Source organism: Ranitomeya imitator, chromosome 1, assembly GCF_032444005.1.
Source record: "Ranitomeya imitator isolate aRanImi1 chromosome 1, aRanImi1.pri, whole genome shotgun sequence".
In the NCBI taxonomy this organism is placed as follows: Eukaryota; Metazoa; Chordata; class Amphibia; order Anura; family Dendrobatidae; genus Ranitomeya; species Ranitomeya imitator.
The window spans coordinates 150,705,842-150,720,823 of record NC_091282.1 but is presented as its reverse complement, the minus strand read 5'-3'; the positions used below and the strand labels follow the sequence as shown (position 1 = coordinate 150,720,823).

General features: G+C 47.8%; 1 protein-coding gene across 2 annotated transcripts; it reads left to right on the top strand.

The window, feature by feature from the left end:
* The first annotated feature begins 1,183 nt into the window (after nucleotides 1-1,183).
* Nucleotides 1,184-10,960, top strand: ARRDC3 (arrestin domain containing 3). 2 transcript variants are annotated; one of them, XM_069751742.1, is made up of 8 exons: nucleotides 1,184-1,677; nucleotides 7,138-7,219; nucleotides 7,490-7,637; nucleotides 8,124-8,226; nucleotides 8,437-8,693; nucleotides 9,075-9,234; nucleotides 9,414-9,565; nucleotides 9,861-10,960. In XM_069751742.1, the coding sequence occupies exons 1-8, from the start codon at nucleotides 1,398-1,400 to the stop codon at nucleotides 9,915-9,917; spliced, it is 1,239 nt and encodes a 412-aa protein (XP_069607843.1). In that variant the 5' UTR covers nucleotides 1,184-1,397; the 3' UTR covers nucleotides 9,918-10,960. The 2 variants fall into 2 exon arrangements, with proteins under 2 accessions (XP_069607843.1, XP_069607851.1); XM_069751750.1 differs by lacking the exon at nucleotides 7,490-7,637.
* The last annotated feature ends 4,022 nt before the right edge of the window (nucleotides 10,961-14,982 follow it).

Sequence of the window (14,982 nt, the reverse complement as noted above, 5' to 3'; positions counted from 1 at the left end):
TTTTGTGCTTAAAATAAAGATCCCTGTTTTACACGGACCCATTGACTTTAATGGGTCCGTGTAATACGTGCGCTCCCACGAACACTGACATGTCTCCGTGTTTTGCACACGGACACACGGTCCGTGAAAACACGCTGACATGTGCAGAGACACATTGATTTCAATGTATCTACGTGAGTCAGTGTCTCCGGTACATGAGGAGACTGTCACCACACGTACCGGAGCCACTGACGTGTGAAACCGGCCTAAGCAGCAGGGTACAACCCGCAGCAATTCCGGATCCTGGTCACATACTCTAAGGCCGGGATCACATATGCGAGAAATACATCCGAGTCTCGCATGGTAATACCCGGCATTGCTGCCGTCACTCAGGAGCGGAGCGTCGGCCGCATGTATTGCTATGCAGCCTCACGCTCCACTCCTGAGTGACGGCGACAATGTCGGGTATTACCTGGCGAGACTCGGATGTATTTCTCGCATGTGTGATCCCGGCCTTATAGGTGCAGAAAACCCGCACCATAAAAAATTACCAAATACTCATTGTGGGGAGGTAGGTTTAAGGAGAAACGCAAATGAACCTTTTTTTTTTATTTTTTATGGATAGTACAGCCGTCATATACAATCCCCATGCAGGAGCTTTAGTAACTAAGAACACATATATCTTGATAATATATTACTTCCAAAGAAGTTAAAAAAACCAAAAAAAAAACCAATGAATTATTCTTAACCCCTGTAAATACAAGAAAGGTGTCTCTGATGTGTGCTGTATCAGGAGTCCTCAGCAATGAGGCAGACTGCAGCAGATGACTGCACCCTGGAGCTCCACACACCCAGCAGCCATGACTGCTCCTGCCCTGATCATGCACCCTTCCCTCTATAGTAGCAGGGTGCAGTGTAGTTGATGGCTCCCCTTTGTTATATGCAGCATTATGGCTCTATTCGCTTTTCATACCTTATTACAACTATCATATTAACTCAGTTGCAGACATGTAAGTAACTGAAATTCCTGCTTTAGGATATGAAATAAACAAGCGCAGAAAAAAAAAAGACACGTCCTGCAAAGTTTTCTAGAAGAAGGAATAAAAGGCTAGGAGGAGTGGAAGTGTCAGAGGCTGGCGCCTGCGCAGAGAGGTTGTTTTTCACAGAGCTGTCCATAAAGTGAGCCGGCACACTGCAGACAGCCGTCTTTGTGAGGAGACCACTGAGCGGAGCACTGTGACGGCAGCGCTGCTGTTACCTCTCCTGCCACTGTCCCCAATGACCTGCCTGCACAGCCAGCACTGACCCCGCAGTGCAACACAACGGCACATTTTATATGAGAGCTTCCATTTTTACTCTTTCCTCCCCCGTTTTTCCACCATTACACAGCATCTATTTTTCTACATTTTCTTACAATCATGGTGCTGGGGAAGGTGAAGAGTTTAACCATAAGCTTTGACTGTCTGAATGGCAGCCATGTCCCTGTGTATTCCAGTGGGGACACCGTCTCAGGGAAGGTCAATCTGGAAGTTACAGGGGAGATCCGAGTCAAATCCCTGAAGATCCATGCACGAGGACATGCCAAAGTGAGGTGGACGGAATCTAGGAATGCGGGATCCAACACTGCCTACACCCAGAACTACACCGAGGAGGTGGAGTACTTCACCCACAAGGACCTCCTGATCGGCCATGAGAGAGGTGAGTGCCAGTGCTGTGTGCCCTGCTAACGGGGGACCCTGGGTGGGCACAGTGTGGAGTGTGCCCTGCTAACAGGGGACCCTCGGTGGGCAGTGTGGTGTGTGCCCTGCTAACGGGGGACCCTGGGTGGGCACAGTGTGGAGTGTGCCCTGCTAACGGGGGACCCTGGGTGGGCAGTGTGGTGTGTGCCCTGTTAATGGGGGACCCTCGGTGGGCAGTGTGGTGTGTGCCCTGCTAAAGGGGGACCCTCGGTGGGCACAGTGTGGAGTGTGCCCTGCTAACGGGGGACCCTCGGTGGGCAGTGTGGCGTGTGCCCTGCTAATGGGGGACCCTGGATGGGCACAGTGTGGTGTGTGCCCTGCTAATGGGGGACCCTGGGTGGGCACAGTGTGGTGTGTGCCCTGCTAATGGGGGACCCTGGGTGGGCACAGTGTGGTGTGTGCCCTGCTAATGGGGGACCCTCGGTGGGCAGTGTGGTGTGTGCCCTGCTAATGGGGGACCCTCGGTGGGCAGTGTGGTGTGTGTGCCCTGCTAATGGGGGGCCCTGGGTGGGCACAGTGTGGAGTGTGCCCTGCTAATGGGGGGCCCTGGGTGGGCACAGTGTGGAGTGTGCCCTGCTAATGGGGGACCCTCGGTGGGCACAGTGTGGTGTGTGCCCTGCTAATGGGGGACCCTCGGTGGGTACAGTGTGGTGTGTGCCCTGCTAATGGGGGACCTTCGGTGGGCACAATGGTGTGTGCCCTGCTAATGGGGGACCCTCGGTGGGCACAGTGTGGTGAGTGCCCTGCTAGAAGACCCTCAGTGGACATTGTGTGAGGTATGCCCTGCTAATGGGGGACCCTCTGGGCATTGTGTGGGGTATGCCCTGCTAGAAGACCCTCAGTGGACATTGTGTGATGTGCCCTGCTAATGGGGACCCTCTGGGCATTGTGTGGGGTGCAGGCTTGTAGGAGTCAGGCAGGGCTCCTGCACAGCTGCTCTCAGCCCCAGCCCAACTTTCGGAGCGTTATGCGGCACTGTCTGCTGCGCTGCAGGAACCTTCTTGGTTGTGTGGAGATTGAATGGGAGAAGTCGTTGCCTGGGGGAGCGGGGGGGGGGGTCATCTTGTTTTTCTGAAGTTTCCAGCAGCCTTTGTTAGAAGCGGTTCAATCCTGTTTTGGGCTAGTGGTGTCGGTGGAGAGCAGTGAGTGGGAGGGGGCCTCCTCTGCTCTCCGGGCATTGGCTGCTTGGCGGTCAGGTGGTGCCAATGACTTCATATCATCTTCCATAGGAGACTAGCACATCGAGAACACTTCCCAACAAATGCCATTACTGCAGCCCTGTCCTCGCCTGCCTGGGCGTGTGGAGTTGCTTTATTTGGGGAGCTCCTGCCTGTTGATTTGCTTTCTCTTGGTGCTGCCGGCCTGAGGACCCAGCTTGTTACAGATCTGTGCTTGGTGCCAGTCACAATCCATCATGGGCGTATAATGGCAGCCCGATTACATAGCGTTACTATTCCCCGGTTTTAGATGTGCAGTGGTCTGGATTCTATACGATCACATAATGGCGGATGTGAGCCGTGTGCTGCACTATTAAACGCCAGAGTTTAGTTGCCGTGAGCGGCAGTGCACGGGTTAATCTTGCCCTTCTGTTACGTGCAGTTTGGCAATCCGCTCTCACACAAGCTTGGTTCTGGGGAAGGACTGGGCAGCAGCGCAAGCTGCACCTAGCAGGCTGGTGATTGGATGGCGAGCTTTTGTTAGGCTGTTGCTATGGAGATGACAGCGCGCTGTGATTGGCTGATGCTGTTGCTTAGGGCACACGGGAAGCAGGTGGTGAGATGGGCGTGGCGATGACGCTGTTAACTCTCTGAGGTAGCGGCCGCGTCAGTCCTGTTGCTCTGCAGTGGGGGCACTGAGGGGATGGGGGCGCTGGGGGAGAAGGCTGCGGGGTGATGTGCTGGGTGTCGGCAGCGGCCGAATAATAAGTGTAGGACATAACGCTGCCCATATAAGTAGTGTCTGTAATGGTAAAGGGTCTCCATGGAGACTCCCAGACTTCCTGTCACTTACCCCATTGATGAGCTCTACAGTCAGGCTGCAGTGGGGACATCTGGAGAACCCGGAGGAAACCCACGCAAACATGGAGAGAACATACAAACCCTTACAGAAGTTCCCCTTGGTGGGATTTATACCCAGTGCTGCAAGTCTACGGTGCTAGCCACCATTGTGGACAGGTAGGGCTGAGGGACCGTGCAGTAGGGAGGACAGGTAGGGCTGAGGGACCGTGCAGCGGGGAGGACAGGTAGGGCTGAGGGACCGTGCAGTAGGGAGGACAGGTAGGGCTGAGGGACCGTGCAGCGGGGAGGACAGGTAGGGCTGAGGGACCGTGCAGTATGGAGGACAGGTAGGGCTGAGGGACCGTGCAGTATGGAGGACAGGTAGGGCTGAGGGACCGTGCAGTATGGAGGACAGGTAGGGCTGAGGGACCGTGCAGTATGGAGGACAGGTAGGGCTGAGGGACCGTGCAGTATGGAGGACAGGTAGGGCTGAGGGACCGTGCAGCAGGGAGGACAGGTAGGGCTGAGGGGACCGTGCAGCGGGGAGGACAGGTAGGACTGAGGGACTGTGCAGCGGGGAGGACAGGTAGGACTGAGGGACTGTGCAGCGGGGAGGACAGGTAGGACTGAGGGACTGTGCAGCGGGGAGGACAGGTAGGACTGAGGGACCGTGCAGTAGGGAGGACAGGTAGGACTGAGGGACCGTGCAGTAGGGAGGACAGGTAGGACTGAGGGACCGTGCAGTAGGGAGGACAGGTAGGACTGAGGGACCGTGCAGTAGGGAGGACAGGTAGGACTGAGGGACCGTGCAGTAGGGAGGACAGGTAGGACTGAGGGACCGTGCAGTAGGGAGGACAGGTAGGACTGAGGGACCGTGCAGTAGGGAGGACAGGTAGGACTGAGGGACCGTGCAGTAGGGAGGACAGGTAGGACTGAGGGACCGTGCAGTATGGAGGACAGGTAGGGCTGAGGGACCGTGCAGTATGGAGGACAGGTAGGACTGAGGGACCGTGCAGTATGGAGGACAGGTAGGGCTGAGGGACCGTGCAGTAGGGAGGACAGGTAGGGCTGAGGGACCGTGCAGCAGGGAGGACAGGTAGGGCTGAGGGACCGTGCAGTATGGAGGACAGGTAGGGCTGAGGGACCGTGCAGTATGGAGGACAGGTAGGGCTGAGGGACCGTGCAGTATGGAGGACAGGTAGGACTGAGGGACCGTGCAGTATGGAGGACAGGTAGGGCTGAGGGACCGTGCAGTAGGGAGGACAGGTAGGGCTGAGGGACCGTGCAGCAGGGAGGACAGGTAGGGCTGAGGGACCGTGCAGCGGGGAGGACAGGTAGGACTGAGGGACCGTGCAGTATGGAGGACAGGTAGGGCTGAGGGACCGTGCAGTATGGAGGACAGGTAGGACTGAGGGACCGTGCAGTATGGAGGACAGGTAGGGCTGAGGGACCGTGCAGTAGGGAGGACAGGTAGGGCTGAGGGACCGTGCAGCAGGGAGGACAGGTAGGGCTGAGGGACCGTGCAGCGGGGAGGACAGGTAGGACTGAGGGACCGTGCAGTATGGAGGACAGGTAGGGCCTAGTGCCCCGCTGAGGAGGGCTAGGATTTAGGTTAAGTGCACTGGTTTGACTCATTCACATTTGCTTAGGAGGCTCCATCAGGAACCGCCATTAAGAATTCCTCACAGTTGGAGAAAAAATGACGGAGTCTGACCCCGTTTTAACTAGGCCAGAATGGGAGCTGGGCCTCACCACAGCCACTATATACACAGTGCACTGCAGGCGGCCCCCCTCCTTGCAGCCGGTGCCCCCGTTGGCCTCCTGTCTCCTCACACACGGCTGTAATTAGTGATTGTACAGGAATCCGCAGCCACGGGGGCAGAACATTGCCCAATAATCCAGCGTGCTGTACAGTAGACCCGGAAGCGGTGGGCGGGCCTGAGTCAGTGCAGGCTGCGCTCCAGCAGGTTAGGCTGCGCTCCAGCACGTTAGGCTGTGCACGAGCTGTCCCCGCAGCGCGCCTACGTCATGTCTATGCATATGAGACTGGCTGAGGATCTGCTCGCACCGGTTCAGGCCGGTCCTCGCCTGCTGGAGTCTGCCTGTGATTGACAGCTCAGCACTTGTTTACCACACTGCTGCTAGTGCCGTCTTCCCGGAGACTGCTGAGCTGGCAGAGGAAACACTTAGCAGCGTAGAAGAGAGAGTGCAGTGTGTACAGATAAGGAGCAGAATTAGTGGGACAAGCCCCACACTGCACCGATCACGCCCTATAGAGAAGCCTGCGTGTTTTCCTTCTGTGACAGTGATGGCATATTGTTCTGTCCTATAACTGGTTGTGCCGGCTTTCTGCAGTACTGCACACCCCGTGCTCTCCGCACACCCCGTGCCCTCCGCACACCCCCCGTGCCCTCCGCACACCCCCCGTGCCCTCCGCACACCCCCCGTGCCCTCCGCATACCCCCCGTGCCCTCCGCGCACCCCCCGTGCCCTCCGCGCACCCCCCGTGCCCTCCGCGCACCCCCCGTGCCCTCCGCGCACCCCCCGTGCCCTCCGCGCACCCCCCGTGCCCTCCGCGCACCCCCCGGGCTCTCCGCGCACCCCCCGGGCTCTCCGCGCACCCCGGGCTCTCCGCGCACCCCGGGCTCTCCGCGCACCCCGGGCTCTCCGCGCACCCCGGGCTCTCCGCACACCCCGTGCTCTCCGGACTCCCAGAATCCGGTGTATGGCCCTTGTGATAATCGTGCACAGGTGGCGCGTGAAGGTTAACGTGTGTCCTGCGACTAGGCGCCGCCCCGGACTGGACTTCATTGTATCGTCCTATTGTTCGGTCCCGGTATTTGGGTCAGCCTCTCGGCTGCTGTTATCCCTAATAAATACTGGTTATTTATGTAACCTTCACAGCTGGACTTTCTGGGGTTAACCCTTAAATGTGGTTCTTTATGGGGGCGACTAGATGTGATAATGGGGGAAACGGCAAGGGGTGTTCACCTCGGGGGACATTATTTTCACATTTTTCAATGTATTCATAGTTTAGCAACTGGTTTTCATAAAACCAATTGCACTGTTTTTTGGCTTCAACAGTCTGATTTCCTGTCCATAAACCTGCTGATGGAGGAGCTCACTGGACCATCAGAATGAGCCCAGACTCTGTTGACCTATTCTGCAGTCAGCAGTTTATACCACCTTTGAAGACTAATATTTGTAATTGACCCGAATTCCTCCCAAAAATTGGTTTATAGCCCAAAATATCAGCATTTAAATAAGAAGTGTCTCCAAAGGTGGCCAACCCCAGCAGCACTGGTCATGGAGAGAAATACAGGTCCAGAGCCCGATCCAATAGTCAAATCAACAGGCAGGAGTTGGCGGCAGCTTTCCGAATGCTGATCTATACATCTTTTTCTGCTTTTTTTTTTTTCCAGATGACGATAATTCTGAAGAAGGACTGACCACTATTCTTTCAGGACGCCATGAATATGCATTCAGTTTTGAGCTTCCACAGACGTAAGTATCTTGTCCATGTGATGAAACCCCCACACCCTGATCTAGAAACCCCTCACCAGACATCCAGTCCAGGGGCGGGTAGCGTAATGTAATATATACCGGGCATGGGTCTCCTCTCTAATGTCCTTCTTTAGCGACTGGCCAGGATAATGACGCCCCCAGCTAATTGTTTGGTTTGCTGAACCTAGGCCTCTGCTGCAGGCGGCGATGGGCTGTACTGACGAGCCTGTAATGAACACTGTCACTAATTTGCCTTCCTTCCTCGCGCAGACCACTCGCTACCTCATTTGAAGGCAGACACGGCAGTGTGCGTTATTGGGTGAAAGCAGAGTTGCACAGAGCCTGGCTGCTACCAGTAAAATTAAAGAAGGAATTCACCGTGTTTGAGCATATAGATATCAACACTCCTTCATTACTGGTAAGGAATTTTGGATTTTTCTTTGACAGTAAAATTTCCCAAGCCATAAATGGTTTTTTAAAATCTAAAAATCCAATTTTTATCTACCACGCATGCCTTTTAAAGTAATGGTGAAGCCGATGCACATACTGCTTTCTACGGCATGCTGGAACCTATTGTTAACCTTTGCCTGGCCAGACTATATACTACTATATATATATATATATATTTTTTTTTTTCTTTTTTCAAACGCTAGTAAAATATTGGATGGGGAAAAAAATGTTTTGTTTAACTAGAAATAATTTTTTACGACACCCTATTTTTAGTGGCAGGACCATTTTCTGGTCTTGCGTCCCATACATCTACCTAGTTGGGGACTTGTCCTGTAATGTCCTGATTCATTTTACTAGTCTTCCCCTAAATATACATTTTTTTTTCACTACAATGGTGTCTTGTGTATGGAGTTCTTTATATTATTACAACTAAATTTGGCCTTTTCTCTTTCAGTCACCACAGGCGGGCACAAAAGAGAAAACTCTGTGTTGCTGGTTTTGTACCTCAGGTCCAATCTCCCTAAGTGCCAAAATTGAAAGGAAGGGCTATACACCAGGTATGTGTGAGGAGAGGGTTATTTTATTTTTTTTATTACATATATTGATCATAAAGCCTTCAAGATTAGGTAGGGAAGGAAATGATCTCTTCAGCTTCTTGGTGGCTCGAAGCGAAGATAAATGTTAGTGTCGTGTAGTGGTTTGGCTCTTTATATATTACCGTGTAGCTGCGGATTCCTTAAAGCCTGTGTTTTATCTCTTTCTTGAAGGTGAATCAATTCAAATTTTCGCCGAGATTGAGAATTGCTCTTCCAGAATGGTTGTGCCTAAGGCGGCCATTTATCAAACACAGACTTTCTATGCCAAAGGGAAAATGAAGGAGGTGAAGCAGCTCGTTGCCAACTTGCGGGGAGAATCCCTTTCTTCTGGAAAAACGGAGACCTGGAATGGCAAGCTGCTAAAAATTCCACCAGTATCCCCCTCAATCATTGACTGCAGCATCATCCGCGTAGAATATTCGCTCATGGTAAGCATGACCGGATGATGCCAAATGCCCAATTAACTGACCGCTCTAAGCCACTGTTTGAAAGGGCCATTCACTAAAGATCTAATATTTTCATCCAAGGGGGAATATTCAATCTGATCTTAGTATAGTAATTGGTGAACCAAAGCGGAAAAGTGTAAGCCATATACAGTGCCAGTAGGGGCACTAAAGATCTCCAGTCTAGTAATTGGTCTAGTGCTACTATGACTAAATTGCCACCATCGAAGACTTGTAATATGGTCATTAGGTGGTCCGCGTCACTGCTGCACCCCGGGTGTGATTACTCCCTAAGAACACAGCCAGTTGTTTTCTACATAAAGGGACGATGCATATTTCACAATAACCATTTTACTTCTTTTTTAGGTGTACGTGGATATTCCAGGCGCTATGGACTTATTTCTTAATTTACCTCTTGTCATTGGAACAATTCCTTTGCACCCATTTGGCAGTCGGACATCTAGTGTAAGCAGTCAGTACAGCATGAATAACTGGCTGGGTTTAGTTCTACCGGAGCGACCTGAAGGTAATTTTGCAATCCTTTTATTTAATCTTTCCAGGTGTTGCAATCACAGCGTGTTCTTCCACGTGCTGATGGCTATTAAAATGCGTGTGCAGGATCATGCAGTACTATGGCGGCATTGCTTAAAAATCTATTATCTGACGGCGATTTACAATATTTATTTTGTTACTTTATTTTTTTAGCACCTCCAAGCTATGCAGAAATTGTCACAGAGGAGCAAAGGCAAAATATGGTGACATCCAATATGTGTGATCACTTTGAGTTGGCACTTCAAGGACCACTTTTTGCTTATATCCAAGAATTTCGTTACCTGCCTCCACCTCTTTACTCAGAGGTAAGCTAGTGCTAGATATATGAATTAATATGAACAGCTAGCCTTGTGTGACAAGGGGTAGGGTATTGATTAAGGTATCCACTCTTAGTAGGAGCATTAACTATATTGCATCCAGAACAGACGTATCGAATGTCGAGAAAAGCGCCTTAGATGGCTCGTGTCATGGAATTTCTTCAGGCCCCTTGATACATTTCTTGATCGTGAATTCATCCTCTGTTTAGAGCTTGCTTGTGTTTGAGGTTCATGTGAAATTCTGACCTGTATACATCTATTTTTTTTATTTTTTCTCCTTTAGGTTGATCCAAACCCTGATCAGCCGGTAGAAGACCATCCCTCCTGTCCATCTCGCTGAAGTAATCTGCAATTTTTCAGCCGATGAGACTTAAGTTAACTGCCGACAATGAGACATGGCAGCCATAATGGAAGACTTTCGGAAAATACAGTTTGAGTCTCCCCTTGGAAGCTGCAAACTGAATCCACCTGTGGTCATGATTATGGCGCTTACAGCTTTGTAATACGTTTGTGCTCCATACTTTTGGAAGTCAGACTGTCGTGCTGTCGGCACACAAAGATGCTGCGCTCTTACGGCACAGTCGAGCGGCAAGATGCCCGGCGCGTAGTGAACAGAGGATCTGGATTCCTCTCCCGCTGATCGCCACACATTCAGTGTGTATGTAGAGCAGAGTGGAATCACTACAGCTTTCCTCCTTAAATTTGGTTGTGTTGTGCACACCAAGACGCAAGCAAGAGACAATGCAGTGACAAATGCACTAATATATATATTTTTTGTTTTCTTGTAGCCTGGGCTCTACATGCTTAGTATTGTCCATTATGGCTGCATGTGCACCATCTTCAGCTTGCATACAGCAACGGATTTCTTTACACCCATCAAATGCCTTCATGCCAGTTTATTGCTGTTATGGTTTACGACCTACTGTTGTAGAATAGCGCCACTTCCAGTGGGTTTAGGAAAAATTATACAGAAGAGCGAAAAATACCACATGAGGAAATCAGACTTTCTTTAAGATTGTATGCTTAGTTTCTAAAACATTTTGCCTTTATACGGTCACCCCAAGCAGGATTTTGTTACAGATTTCTACAAATCACTTAATCTCAGGAGATTTCATCACTTGCCAAACTTTAATATTCTGTTTGTGTCTTTACTTTGCACTGTACAATGTGGGGAGTTATAAGGTGGCGTTGGCTAATATGCACAAGAAAGTAAAACGAAAAAAGTTAGCAAAATAAAAAAAAAAAAACTCCTATAATTTTTTTTTTTCTGCACATAAATTTAGGGCATTAATGTGGGCTGTGTTTAGTATAAATATCAAAGCGCTACTCAAATTTGGCCCACGGTAGATAGAAATATTATGATTTTTTTTTTTTTTTTTTTTTTTTTAAATAACAGTGTTACTGAATCGTTTCTATACACTGAAGCTTTTTCTTGGGCTATTGTACAGCTAATGTATTAATGCATTCATCACTCTCCCTACAAGATATAGCACATGTGGTGAGTGCTTGCATCAAACCAAGTCGTCCGCACAGCACGGTCTGCTGGACCCCATATCAGAATAGTCCCGCCATAGTGTTGCGAATGTTGAAACGAAGTTGCTCTTCTGACAAGGAAGCTGAACCGTGAAAACTTTTGACATCCACTTTAATCCATGCTTTTTGCAAGTGTCCTTTTTTTTTAAGCTAACTTAGTGAAGTTTCAGTTAAAAAAATAAAATAAAAAAAAAAAAAACTTCCACAGTGAAGATATAACAACTATTGGTCACGTTTTAAGTGATTTATCCGACGTCTTGGTTTTCACTTTCTGACATAAGAGGATATAACAGTAGTTTTGACCTTTTCTATTTTTCCTCCTTCTCTGATTCACTATTCTGTTTTAAACGCTGATTTAGTTCTCATGTAATCAGCAGTAAAACATATATTTTTTTTTTTTCTCAAAACTATTGTTCCATTTTTCCATAGATTATAAAAAAAAAAATGGGGAACAATTCCTGGCTTGCCTGTAAAGCTATAGGCAACGTTTTATGTCTGAATAGGGTCGACCAATATTAATAGCCACTGCAAATGTACCGGTATGTGAGGTTTATTAGCATTAAGGCCACTGGCACTGTATCGCATGAAATGTGGTAAATCAAAAAAAAAAAAAAAAAAATGCTTAAAACTTCTGCAAGGTTTGTGAAGATATTTATTTACTCTGTTTAGAGGCATTATGGTTTTTTGTTTTTCTTTTTTATACATGTATTGGGCAGATTCTTAAAAAGGAAGAAAAAAAAGTTGGCAAATATAGCCCAGCATTCAAGATGGTTTCCTAACTAGAAACGAATGAATCCAAATTTCTAAAGAAATAAAGTGCAATATTACGTGTATGCTTATAGATACTAATCTATGGCTGTTTGTATAATTTTTTTTTTTTTTTATATAGTTTTGGTGCTGAGAAAAAAAATGTTGTTGTAAGCTCCAGTTCAAAACAAACTTCTGTGGGAAATGTTACTTTTTTTCCTATTTGTTCTTCCTTGTTTCAAAATAAAGTTCCTTTTTTTTTTTTATAACAATGTTTTGTTTTATTTCCTGAAAACGCTTAGCTCTGATCAATTAAGAAAATGGGTACCTAAGCAAAAATTCTTGAAGTTGTAAGACTGGAACTAGATGGCGATGTCGTGTGACGGCAATTCTCAGACCGGATACGTGACCGTAAACACTTGTGCAGCTTGATGGTGCACGATTGCTTTACAGCTAAAGTTTCCACTCGTGGAGAGTCCCAAGTCGGCCTATGGAGACCTAGAGCAGTAATTTTGCCATAGGACATAAAAACCTGCATGCTATCTACATCTAGCGACAGAAGATCAAATATATTTGGAAAGTGTCACCATGCTATGCCATAGGAAATTGGTAGCCGCTATGCAACACTGATCTCCTGTACACAAACCGTGTAGCCCTAGACAAAAGGCCCCTTAACATTAAGCGACGCTGCAGCGATACCGACAACGATCCGGATCGCTGCAGCGTCGCTGGAGAGCTGTCACACAGACAGCTCTCCAGTGACCAACGATCCCGAAGTCCCCGGGTAACCAGGGTAAACATCGGGTTACTAAGCGCAGGGACGCGCTTAGTAACCCGATGTTTACCCTGGTTACCAGCGTAAAAGTAAAAAAAAAAAAACACTACATACTTACCTACCGCTGTCTGTCCCCGGCGCTCTGCTTCTCTGCACTCCTCCTGTACTGGCTGTGAGCACAGCGGCCGGAAAGCAGAGCGGTGACGTCACCGCTCTGCTTTCCGGCTGACCGACACAGCCAGTACAGGAGGAGTGCAGAGCACAGCGCCGGGGACAGACAGCGGTAGGTAAGTATGTAGTGTTTGTTTTTGTTTTTTTACTTTTACGCTGGTAACCAGGGTAAACATCGGGTTACTAAGCGCGGCCCTGCGCTTAGTAACCCGATGTTTACCCTGGTTACCAGTGAAGACATCGCTGGATCGGTGTCACACACGCCGATCCAGCGATGTCCACGGGAGATCCAGCGACGAAATAAAGTTCTGGACTTTGTTCAGCGACCAACGATCTCCCAGCAGGGGCCTGATCGTTGGTCGCTGTCACACATAACGATTTCCTTAACGATATCGTTGCTACGTCACAAAAAGCAACGATATCGTTATGTGTGAAGGTACCTTTTAATGTGACACCTCATCACACTTCTGATATGGAAAGAAACAAAGTAAATTTTAAAGCCTATCATGAAATCTTAGACTATTGGAGGGTGACCCGTGTGAAGTTTGGTTGGACGGACTATTACATGGCTGCAGTGAGCAACAGCGTACAATGCAGATCCGGTACTTCATTCGGAGTACATAGGTGCCTGATTGCCGTCTCTTGTTTCACAGAAAAGGGAAAACAATACAAATTTATGAAATATCAAATATTTTTAAAAGCAGTTCAATTTTTATGTTGGTCCATTATTTTCTTTCTTGTAGGTACAAATGTGTGCATTCTACTTTTCTACAGTAGAATAACGCATGGACCACACATCCAAACAGTATACATTAATTTACTCTTGACTCGGTGTTGTGTGGTTAGGCTCGGTTCACATCCGCATGGCCCCGTTGAATATCATTAGTCCATGTGCGGTTCACTTTTCCCATGAACAGTGCTCCGATAATATAATATGGTCATGTGAACCTATCAAAGTTGTTGTGGGGTCTCGGCCTGAAGGCATTAGTGCTGTAGGACACAAGTCCGTTACCCCGCCGTCACAGCACCGCACTGACACTGGTTATGGACCCACTGTTCTGTGGCAGTGTGCTTATACATTATGATCAAAATGTTAATTAAGAACATTGTTCAGTTTCATACATTTTTGCTTATCCGCAATAGATACATGGGATGCACTTCCAGATGGCCACTTTCAGTGGGTCTTTCTTGCCCCAAATTATACAAAAATAAAACAAGAATAGTGCATGTCAAGTGACAGCGTTCAGTGTTCCAGGTATCGTTAATGTGTGTTTTTAAATATCTCAGATTAATACTGTTTAGTTTTAGATACCGTAGTGTAGGGGTATCAGAATACACAATCTGTCAACGAGGAGCATGTCTGAAACTACAGCAAAAAGCAGTAATATACATGAAATAACACTTCCAATTTGTCAACTTTTGTCATTATCGTTTTTTATGTAAGCATCCTTTTAGTTGTGATGTAAATTTTTTTTTTTTTTTCCATTCAATTTTTACAGACCTATCCAATTTGAGTGACCTTTGCGGAGTCTATATATTGGAAAACCACCAGAAGTGATATTTTATTAAAAAAAAAAAAAAAAACACCCCTCAAATTATTCTAAACAACTGTCAGGAAACCTGTTAATTCCTGTGTAGTACCTGTAGAGTTAAGGCAAAGTGGAATGAAAAAAAAAAATGTAAAATTACATTTTTATTTTGATCACTAAAATATTGCTTTAGCCTCACATTTGTAATTTTCACAAGGGTTAATAGGAGAAAATGGACCCCAATATTTATTTTGCCATTTGCCTTAAATATGCCATTATCCCATATGTGGGTAAACACTGTTTGGGCACACGACTGGGCTTGGAAGGAAAGAATCGTTATTTGATTTTTGGACCTGGAACACTCATTTGCAGAGCCTCTAAGGTACCAAAATGGCAGAAGCGCCCCCACACACGACCTACTAAATCCCTTAAAGAGTTCTCATACATGTGACTATTTGTACTCTGGTGCTTCACAAAACTTCATTACAGTACATTTGCATGTGAAAATTAAAAATTAAATTTTTTTCAAGTGAAATGTTTTATTAGCTGAAATTTGAAAATCTTTACACAGGGGTAAAAGATAAAAAAAAATGGACCCATAATTTGTTGCATATTTCTCCCTAATATGGTGTTACCCCATATGTGATGAA